At 30.9% G+C, this 12,040-nt stretch overlaps 1 protein-coding gene across 3 annotated transcripts in view; it reads right to left on the minus strand.

The window, feature by feature from the left end:
• Positions 1-5,903: 5,903 nt before the first annotated feature.
• CDH10 (cadherin 10) overlaps positions 5,904-12,040 on the minus strand; it is a 286,197-nt gene continuing 280,060 nt past the window's right edge. For all 3 annotated transcript variants that reach the window (XM_051969880.1, XM_051969883.1, XM_051969881.1), the window contains one exon: positions 5,904-7,008. In XM_051969880.1, the coding sequence (XP_051825840.1) occupies positions 6,518-7,008 (491 nt within the window). In that variant the 3' untranslated portion in view covers positions 5,904-6,517. The remainder of the gene's footprint in view (positions 7,009-12,040) is intronic.

Below are 12,040 nucleotides of genomic sequence, written 5' to 3' on the forward strand. Positions count from 1 at the left end.
GTTGTAATGCTACAAAATATTTAATGAATATTAGGACATAAAATAATGTTAATAAGTGGTCATACTTGAAATTTAGGAGAGTGACCACTTTCTAAAGTAAACAGAAGTAAAAGTCTAATGGAAGAAAATGGTATCTGAGCTATAAAAGGTAAGAAATGATTTTTGTCTGGATGTTGAAGAGGGAAGAATGTTACATAAAATGAACAAAGGACAATAGCAGCCATACAATTGTAGCCTAACTGAGACTTTGAGATTCTTCCTGAAGAACAAAAAGGTCATTGTTGTAAAACAAAAGAAAAATCTTATTTTATAGAGACTGATATAGAAAACCACAAAAGATAGTAGGTCACATTATCTATAAGGATCAATGGAAAAGTAGTAGTAGTATTAGTAATAGTTAGAGAAGTACTGCTAGTAGTAGCTTTAGTAGTACTAGTAGTGGTAGTGGTGATGATGGCGGTAGTAGTCATGATAGTTGTAGGTTAGTAGCAGATTTCCAGCTTAGTTAACTAAAGACCCATCAGTCTATAACAACAATAAAAAGGTCTATAGTCCTCTTGGGGCATGTAATCAACATATAACAGAAAACCACTTAATGCTTTTCAAAATTAATTACAAATATCCTTTTCTTGTGATAAAAATGTGTGCATATGATAGGATAAGAAAGAAACTAAAATGTATTTACTATAGCAATAAAATCTTTGATTAAAAAAAGAGACAGTTTCTGTTTGCCATACTTTTGCCCAGTTGATAGCAGGGAATTCAATAGAGAAAAATTAGTTTGGTAATTAACCAGCTGACTAAGAAGATGATGTATCTGAGACTGGAATTTAGACTTCTAGAGCATACTTAACAATTTAGGGATAACAGATTCCTCATAGAAAGAAAATATAGTTATCACAACTGATAAGGACAGATTTCTGGGTATTTTATAAGTACATTTTTGCTTACAAGCAAAAAAAAAAAAGCTGCTTATATATATCCTTTATTTTAGATAACCTAAAAAGGAGTCATAGAAATAGAAAAATAGAATTCGAGACATCCAGAAGTGCATAGGAAACAAAATGCAAGGAAGGAATTTTCAGTAAAACAAACAAAAAAATCTATACATAAAAACCTGAAGTTTAAACAACACACAACAATTTAAAGTCCTAATTCAAAGAGACAAATTTAATGTTGTAGGTATCACTGACAATGAAATTAAAAATAAATAGAGAAAATATTTTCAATATCATATGAGGATACTAAAATTTAACCCCACAGTTATAAGATGGTAGAGTTATGATTTGATAAGAGTTGTTCTGAAAATAACCTACATTCTTTTGATGGACTAAAAACTCAGTATGAGGGAATGAGTAATACTTTGTGGCATCCCAAAAAAGCTAATGTAATCTTGATCTCTCAGACCTCATCTTTAATATGTTTGAATTTAGGAAGAAAATTACTTATCTGGAGAATGTCAATAATAGGGCAACTAAAATGATGAAGGGTCTTGAATTCATGTAATAAAAAGGATTGGCTGAAAGAATTAAGCAAAAAAAAATTAGGAAAAGAAAATACTTGGTGATTTCATTAAGAGTGTGTTTAAATACTGGAAGTGTTTTTTTACAAAGAAAAGGTATGAAACTTATCCTATCCCTGTAAAAAAGTCAAAGGCATGGTATATTCTCCTTCCTTTGAGGTCTTTGGAAGAAAGGTGAAGATAACATATTGGTTTTGTTATAATGGGGATTCCTTTAATATATGGGCTGGATAAAATGGCCATATAGTATTTCTTCAATCTCAAATTCTGATTCTTTGATTCTATGAATTTATATCATGAAATCTTTTGGCTCAATAAGGAAAGAACTTTTCTTATTTAGAGTGAGCCTTAAATGGCATTTATATTTTTGTTTTATTTTATGGAAGTTTAAACTATAGAGTGCTGAATTAAGTAGACTGCCTTCATATATAGAGATAAAGTCATCCAAATGTCATTAGTTGTGGATGATAGCAATGTGTAGATTGTATCAAATTCTCAGAAAGTTATAGAGCCTTCTCCATGAAATCCATAACCATTCAAAACTATTTGTCTGGCAATTCATAACAAAGATGAATGCATAATCTATTCATGCATGTTTATCAGTTTCTAAAAGGCATACAATCTTTTGAGTAGCCTGATTAATTTGTTTAAGGGTACATATTTCTTAAATAGGCATGCCAAATTGACCATGACCAAGATCTAGAATTGAAAGTGGATTAGATTGTTTTTGAGAAATTAGGCAGTTATTTCTAACATCTAAATCTTTCCCTCAACATAGAAACATTAATTTTTTATTAAAGCTTTTTATTTATAAAACATATGCATGGGTAATTACCTTTTGTTCAAAATTTTCCCCTCCTTTCTCCCACTCCCTTCCCTACCTGGCAGGTATTCTAAAACATGTTAAATATAAAACATTTAATTTTAAAGTTTATTAGGAGTTTCTTTTCCCCTTCATTTTTGAATGAATCTCTTTCCCTTCCTTATGTAGTAAGGCAGCCATTATAATGAAGTATAATCTAATTTACAGAAAATATTACAAGTTTTTGCATAATTCTTTAAATTCATGAGGGAATGCTGTGACCTGTGAAAGTAGAGTTGACTCAAGAACTCTGAAGAAAAGAAATATTCTTCTTTCTTTTTCTTTGAGAAACAAATTGCAGATTCAATTTAAGACCAATTTTAGGAAACAAAAAAGGAAAAGACTTCTTGCAGACATTAAGGAGAGGGCAATTCCTTAATATGATATTGTTTTCTACTTTGTTGCTCTGGAGACTTCTGAAAATTTTCTCTGGGTAATACTAGGACCCCTCTAACTTAAACATCTAGGATATTGCGATTAGTTCTGGACACCACATTTTAGGATATGTTTCATCCACAATTTAGAATGTATCCAAGGAGGGCAATCAAGACGGTGAAACATCTAGATAATTCTCTATTAGACAATTGATGTTTAATCTGAAGGAAAAAAAAAAAACTTAAAAGAGGCAAGAAAACTATCTTCAATATTTCCAAACTTATCACAGGGAAAAATAATTAAATTTGTATGTTTGGATTGCTAGGCTAGAATGAGGAGCAATAGGTAGAAGTTTGGAAAGAAACAAAACAGATTTGATATTAAGAAAAACAAACAAACAAAACAACTTTTCCAACTTCTAGAGATATCTAAAAAGTGGAATTGACCTAGGTGGTAAATGGTTCTTTTTCAATGAAGATCTTCAAGAAAAGGCTGGATGCCATAAGTGACTTTTAGGGCAATACTAGGCACTAAATAGACTTCTTATCAGTGTCATAGCTGTAGATGCAAATTCCTCAAGCAAGGAAAGGCCTACATGATGATTTCAGGAACAGAATTAGCTTATAACTATTCACTCAAAAATTTAACTTATTAGGTAAAATACAAACAAACAAAAGAGTGACTAGTATTTGAAATCCACTAGCTAGAGATACATAGACAAAAACACAGTCTGCCCTCAAGAAACTTATCATCAATGGTAGGGGCTAATAGTAACCAATATGTCAATAGATGGTAGAATGAAATGCGGACAAATAGAGTCATCATGGAAAGTCTTCTAGGGAGAAAAAAGGAAAGGGAACAAAACTTTTTAACTGTAGGGATCAAGTAAAGATTTGTAGTCCAAAGTGGCTACTAATCGGACCCTAAAAGGAAAAGAATAACTATATTATATTATTTAACAGTGAAAGAACACATTTCAAGCAAGGGAAATGTCCTATGTAAATGCAATGATGTGAGAAATAGTAGCATCACTTTGGAGATATGGCAGTAGTTAATTTGGGAAAGAATGGTGTATCTGAGGAATGAGGGGGGATAATGCATATGAAATGAGGCTGGAAAGAGGTATTTCTAGGTGAGATATATTTAGGAGCTAAAGAAAACATGGATACATTTTTTATTGTAGGAAGAATCTTATCTTTTCTATTTAAGAGTGGTCACAAATGTCATTCTCCAGGAAGAGCGAGGGAGTTTCAGTAACACATGAGAAAGTTCCCATTATAGCCAGATTCCCAAGCAGTTTGCTGTTTATATTGGAAATTTTCTGATATTAGCTTGTATTTTTCTGGTTACAAAAAAGACACATTTTTTAATCCTTTAGCCTAGAAATCTCATGAGTTAGAGACAATCTATTTTTCCTCTAATCATGGTGAATATTGATATCGAAACTCAAAGCCAAGCTCTCTGAAATTTTGAATGGCTTATTTTCATGGTTGTATGGTATAATCTTTTTTAGATTTAATGAAGGTGAAATATCATTGTAGAATGTCTCAGCTTAAAGTCTATAGCTCAGTGGGAAAAAAAAAAGATTGAAACAACATGTATATTGGAACTAGATCTGTAATTTCATTTGGTGTAAGAGACTCTGAGATGAGGAAACTTTCTACAAATACAGTATGATATGTTTTCTGTGGTTTCTAAGATTAGAAATAAGTCTAAAACACTGAGGAAGAGCCTTGCAAAGGGTCATGCAGCAAGTATGTGTCAAAATATAGACATGAAGCCAGGTTTTCTTGGCTTTGAGTCTGGTTCTTTCTAACCACCATGCCAAAAAATCACTAATATAAAGTATTATCACTAATATGAATGGATATTAATAAAAACTTAAAGCAAACATATCAAAACTAATGGGCTATTTTCAAAACGTACATTTTGACTAAATATGATATGTTTGAATATTTTATTTCTTTAAAAATGAATTTCAATTTAAATTTGACTCATTCAAAGTTGTTTTTTGTTTTGTATTCTGTAATATGGGCCAAGGATGGTCTTTTGAAACTTAGGAAGTTTGCCAAGTTAGCTTTTATTACATGACCTGCTGAGCCTTATAATGTCTGGAAGTTGACTGTAACCATAAGCACCAATATTGGCTGTATTGCTTTTGTAATCAGGTAATTATTATGCATTCACAAATATTTTGAGTTGCAGACATTTAGGCATCACTTAACCATTAAAGAAGGAAAAATGCCTTTCAAAATAAATGCAATAATTAATTTCCCATTAAGGGTATGTCAATATTACATTTTCTGCTTCACTCCAAAAACATAGCATTTTCACCATTTGAAGATGAGGCCAATTGTATTCATTGTTTACAATATATTCACTCAGTAGGGGATAAGGCTTCCTAAACTAGTTCCAACAAAGTGCTCAATTTATAAATAAAGGATTTTGTGCTTCCAGGGTAAACATGGGGTAAATTGGTGATAGCTAGATTCAGTGGATAAGAGGAACTTTATAGAACAAATGGGATGCATTCTCTCAACTGCTTTGAGCTCAATCAGTCACAAAAGAAAAAAAAAATTAAAAAAAGACTTCTTTCTACTAAGAAAAATATAATGTATTTCTGGGGAAAAATAATATATCATAATAGAGTATGCTACCAAACATGCAACATAGGCGAGAGAAGGAAAAGGAGAGAAAGATTAATAACAAATAGCTAATATAGCATATATCAAAAGAAATAAGGAGAATTATACTTTTTGCCCCAAGACTATTTTTGACATCAATTAGTAGGCAAAAACAAATAAACAAACAAGCAACAACAATAAAACCCCTGCTATATATAAGGATATTTATCAAATAATAAATTATTCTTACTTGTGCCTTTTTGCTAAATGAAAAAGTGAAGATAACATGTTTTGCAGAATTCTAGGAAAGAGTCTTTATTACCTTAGGATATTTATACATTAGTTATTAAAACAGTTAAAGAAGAATTTTTTTCCTCACCTGGAATAATGTTGGTTTCATCATAATTATCAATCTATGCAATTAAAAACAATATCCTTACTGGAAGTTAGTCAAAGCTTCATAACAAGTATTTTGTGAATATATTTCTTTCTCAATAAACAAAAGAAACTGAAGGCAAAGTAGTTGTAAAAACTGATTTATTTCTTAAAAATAAATACAAAAATATAAATATAAAACATTAGCAGATAGAATTTGATGAAATGAAGTTGCACAAAGTTTTGTATACCAGCTGCATATCACACTTACTAACACCAAGTGTACATTTTTTTTTTTTTGGAATTGTAATGTACAGAACAGGATATGTATCTCTATATATTTATGTATATATATATATATATAATTTTTTTAAAAAAAATTTTCTTCACCTCCTTAAAAGCTGCACTTGCAAGGGCAGGACAGGTACCTAACAGAAGCGGCTTGTACATGAAGTTGCTTAAGGGAATCTTATCCTGTTCGAGTTTCTGAAAGTATTTTTTTTACTTACTAAAATGGACAACACTGAATTTCCATAGCTTTGGCTCTTGGAAGTGATTAAATAAAATGCTGTATATACTCCATGTGACATCCTACAAGAAAGAATTAATGAAATTAATGAACAAATTAAAAAAGAAAAGGGAAAAATATATTGTGCTGAGTGGCAGGAAAATTCTCCTGAAATGTCAAACATTATAAAGGAGTGGAGGTGGTATCTGGAAAATGATTTCTTCTTGAGAGAACAGAAAATGTTTCCTAGGTTAAGAGTCTTTGTCACTTTCCCCACCACCATACATTTCTGCTAACTTATTAAACCGAGGGCCCCATTCTCGGAGGTAATCATAGTTTTGGTCTCCATCAGTAGTACCTGATTCTAATGAACTCAGAGATTCGGCTATAGAATCATTTCCCTCATAGGCATAGGTTGCAAGTGAGTCATATGGTGGAGCAGTGGGATCAATATCATGCTCTTTTAGCCTCTCATTAATGAAATCTCGGACATCTGTGTTATCTGGAGCTGAAGGAGTCCTCCGTGGGATAAACAATGTTTCTGGAATAATGTCTCGTCTTAGCTTTTTATCTTCTATGACTGCAGGATTCCTCAGAGTTCCTATATCAAATGCCTGGGTATCTTCTTCCCCACCTCCTTCATCATTATAACTCACAATGTTGTCTCTGATGTCCTCTTTAGATAAGATGAGAGGCTCTTTCTTTCGCTGTCTTTTCAGAGCCGCAAATAACACAACTATAACTAGAAAAAAAGGGGAATGTAAAGAACAGATCTTGTTTAGTAAGAGTGCATAAAAGTTGGGTGAATAGAAGTTAAGTTTCTGAGTTTTCTTACTTTTTACCCATTAATTGAGAATGTAAAATTGTTCTTTAGCTAGACTTTTTTTCTTTCCTTATTAATATCTATATAAAATTATTGAGCTATATTAAAGTAAAATGAATATGAATTAAAGGAAAATAAATATTCAATCAATGCTCAATTACATGTTATTATTTTCCCTAGGAATACCCCAAAAATCTCCTGTCTTACTTTTTCATGTAAAAATCATCATTAGTCTTTTCTAGTTCACTATAAAATTGATAATATTAACAACAATAACAATGACAAGAGTAATTATGATAATCTTTCAATAAGTTACAGCAACAGAAATCTGTTTTCTAAATTTGTAACAAAATATATTTTTCTTTAGGCAGTATAGAAAGCCATATTTGACTAAATTATTATTTTTCCTATATATATAAACACATATTGCTTTATGAATCATGTTGGGAGAGAAAAATCAGAGCAGAAGGGAAAAAACATGGGGAAGAATAAAAAAAAAAGTGAACATAGCATATATCCTTAATTCTTTTTCTATTTTTTTAAATTAGAAGACAGAACTAAAATGATATTTCATAAAGTTTGTTAATCATAATTATACAGTAAGGTTCCATTGCTAGAAAGGATTGAAATCCTCCCTGAAACGGGTTTTTTCATTATTTAAAAATATGGTGAAGATATATAATATATACAATTTCAAATATAAAATTATCACACATAGGTACACTTACATATATATACATACAAGTATATCTATATACATATTTACAATGTATAGGTGTGTATATATATGCATATATATATATATATATATATATTTAACAGACCTATGATTTCATCAATATAGAAAGCTGTTAGTCAAGAAATTCTTAACCATTGTACTATTACATGGTTGTTTTCATTATTTTTGAAAGATCACATTAAGTGCAAAAGTAATCTATTTTTCCTTCACTTAAAATAATCCAGTGACCAAAAATAAAATAATAGTATATGCAGTATGCTTTCAAAATATTCATATCTGCTTTTTAGATTCTTTCAAAGTGTGTATGGGGTTGTGTGTATATCATGACCTTCCTCATACAACTGAAAGGTATGTAGGATAAACAAACTACGCATTTAATTTCAGGATGTTCTAATTTCATAAATTATTGAAAATCCAAATTGGAACTGATAACTTCATTTTTTTATATGTTATGTCATACTGTGTCTATGATGAGTATTTTACTCTTTAGCACTTGTTCTATGATACGAGTCAAAACAGCAAGCTACCTGCTATAGTTCAGAATATACATTATTAAAACTAAATATAGAATAATAAAATAAATTGTTCACATGAATGATAGTATAATTTCTTTTGGGAAGATAAGGAAGTGCCTAACTATCTCATGAGCAATAAAATAATAAACCTTGTACTTTCCCTACAGTCACAATAATCCTATTAAGTGATAGAAATAGTGCTTTCAAATTTGTGATCACAGGTTTTCTGTATCTATATTTTCATTGGATCATCTATTAAGTAACATAAGTACTTGTTCTAAATGAATTCATTTCTATCTGCATATTTCTCTCATACATATAAATTTGGCAGTATGATGTAGCAAATAAAAGTGCTAACCTTAGCTCCAGAAATACTTGGAGGTATCCTACCTGAAATACTTATAGATTATAGATATTGGCCAAGTCAACTAACTTTACAGTGTCCTAAACTACTCTTTAAAATATATTTGCCATAAAATAAATCATTCTCACCTCCATTGTTACAGAATTTCTTCACCTCATTATTCCCAATAATAATGAAGTCACAGGTTCAGTCCCTATCTGTATTCCTATCACTATACATCAAGATTATAATACATTATGAAGGGTTGCAAGAGCAAGGAATTAAAGATGGACAATTTGAATGTTCCATCAGAAGTCACAGAATTTTAATAGAAACTGTGTAAAGCACAGGTCTCACCATGTCACGTCACTCATCAATAAACTCTAATGACCCTCTATTAACATTAAAATCAAATATGAACTCCTCTATTTGATATTTAAAGACATTCAAAATCTGGCTGCCATGTACCTTTCCTGACTCTCAATAAATTATTCTCTTTAAAACACTGCATGTTACAGGCACCTGTCCTCTAGTGATTACTTATCTATACTACTTTACTTCCCTTTTCCATACTTTTGCACAGAGCATTCTCTATATCAAGAAGGTATTCCATCTCACCTCCCCCCAAGAGCAGCTACTTTATTATTTTTTTTCATAACTCAGTTTAAGTGCCACTTTTTACATGAAGCTTTTCCTAATGGCCCCAGGTCAGAATATTTTATATTTATTTCATATCTATTTATATGATTATATGCTTCCTCAAAGAGAATCTAATTCTTTGATGGATATGATTGTTTTTGTTTTCCAACTTCCTAATATAGTACCAGACAAATAGTAGGAACTTTTTAAATGCAAAGGAAGGCTTCCAGAATGGTGATCCTCTATAAAGTATGTAGTAAAAAGACAGGTGCAAGAATTGAGCAGTTGAAAAAAAAATACACCATCTATAATGATGAGTCTGCTAAAGCAATGAAAAGTATACATATACATACACACAGGCTTTATGTATCTAACATTTTTAAAATTCCTGCACTGATGGCTTAACATAGCATAGAGATCACTCTATGTTCTTGGATGATCCTAACAAATTATTTCTGTCTTCAGTAATTTTATTCATCTTCAGTAATTGTATGATAATGGACTTCATGTTTATTGTCTGAGGCTCAGCCTAAAGAATGGGAAAAACATATTTACCATATGGCATTGACTATTTTAGCCATAGTATAGTAACTTCTGAAGATCATCTATTAAATAGAGAAAGTCATCGTTTTATGTTAGTGGAGGTAACATCTACTATGATTTAAAAGATTTCTAGTTTCAAGAGAGACACTAGAATAAGCAGTGTACAAAAATCCAGAGTCTTTGTGGAATGATGACATATCAGAGAAAAAGCTTATAGATCCTAAATACACAAATCATATTCATTCATACATATATATAATATACTTTATATAATTACACATGGCTTTTTGAATTATTGAATATTGAATTATATTACATATTAACAGAGGAACATAAGCTCTTTCAGTATATAGTATGTGAAAAAGATGAGAAGGAAATAAGCATCTCTATAACTCATATTATGTGTCAGTCATACTGAGCACTAAAATTATTGTTTCATTTGTCCTGCAAAGTGGGTGATATTATTATGCCCATTTTTGTTGATGAGGTAACTGAGGAAAAGAGAAGTTGCAATTTGCTCAGAGTCATACTGCTATTAAATGTCTGAGGGTAGATTTTAAATTCAGGTCTTTATCTTTAGCACTCTCTCTTTAGAGCCATATACCTCCCTCACATTATTTATGTAGCACACACATACATGATATAGAAATATATATACATATACATGTACATTTATATTTTCTATATTTATGTATATATATGCATATGCATACATGCTATCTGAATATAGATACACTGTGTTTGTCCAGTTGGTTAGCTATCTAATTAGATTCAAAAATCTAACTGTTCAGTGTCAAATTGAGAAGTCTGCATTGTAATGCCTTAGTTCTGCATTTGACTCTCTATTGTGTATTACTTTTACCAGTGATTGGACAAATGTATATTAATCAAATCTCTAAATGACAGAAAGTAGGTAAGTGTAGCTAAAGTATCAGATTATAGAATCTGGATTCATAAGTATGTTACCCAGTTATAGCAGTGAGTTTAATTAAATAAGATAAAATACAATATATTATAATATCTAAGAGAGAGAGAGAAAGAAGGCGAGAGAGAGAAAAAGAGAGAGAGAGAGAGAGAGAGAGAGAGAGAGAGAGAGAGAGAGAGAGAGAGAGAACCAGAGAAGTCTGGGGAAGAGAAAGGGAGAAATGTATATTATTACATATGTATATTACATTTTTTATTTTAAATAAGGATCTGAATGTACTATATAAATTAGATCAGTATATCAGATATGCAAGTTATCCATATGATTTAATATACATCCATATATATATATATATACATATTATATATGTATGTGTGCCTATATACAGAGATACACATATAAACATACACACTTCAAATGCAAGATATTTGCAAAAACCAATACCTAACAATCCAGAGGAGCAGAGATAAAAGACAAATAAAGAAAGTCCATAAATAAAGGGCTAGTAGACATAAGAACCAGGGACCAGTCAGTGCCCTGAGGCAGGAAAACGAAGCTTGCCCATTAGTCCTAGCATATGGTTATTAGTCTAAATTAGAATACATGTACAAAATAACAAGTCAAAAATAAGATAAAAGAGACTATAGGAACAAAGTGACAGGGATCACTGACTTTGATAACCTGAGGGACTATTCTTCATTCATTTGATTAACTGAGCCTTATCTGTTATTTAAGACCTATAGTCATTCAGCAGTATACTTTTGTTTTGTTTTGTTGTTTGGACTAGGCTTTATAATTTCTTCACTTTGAGCATATCCACAAGGAAATTTCTTCCATCAATGCAGGCTTATATTTTTTATAGTCTTAGAAATTGCTTGGAACATCGAGACATTTAGAGATTTTATCCTCAGTAATGAAGATAGTATGAATCAGGAGCAAAACTTAAGCCCTAGTCTGATGCCAAGATAAAGCCTCTGTATGCTAAATGTAGCTTCATGACGATCAAAGAGTTAGCATGTATATTTTTGTGCATTTGCACATGGGTAGGTTCAGAGAAGTACTTTCTAACACCTCCATATTCTTGTATGTAAATACAGAAAAGTTCATAGTAACACATTTTTTAACTCAGTATTTCTGAATTCTTGAATACACTTACTTTTGTACCTTATCAACAAACTACCACAAACAAGGTATTCTTGCAAAATAACCTTTCAGGTACAGGCAACAATGTAACATGTTTGACATTC

Source organism: Antechinus flavipes, chromosome 1, assembly GCF_016432865.1.
Source record: "Antechinus flavipes isolate AdamAnt ecotype Samford, QLD, Australia chromosome 1, AdamAnt_v2, whole genome shotgun sequence".
NCBI classification, from domain to species: domain Eukaryota; kingdom Metazoa; phylum Chordata; class Mammalia; order Dasyuromorphia; family Dasyuridae; genus Antechinus; species Antechinus flavipes.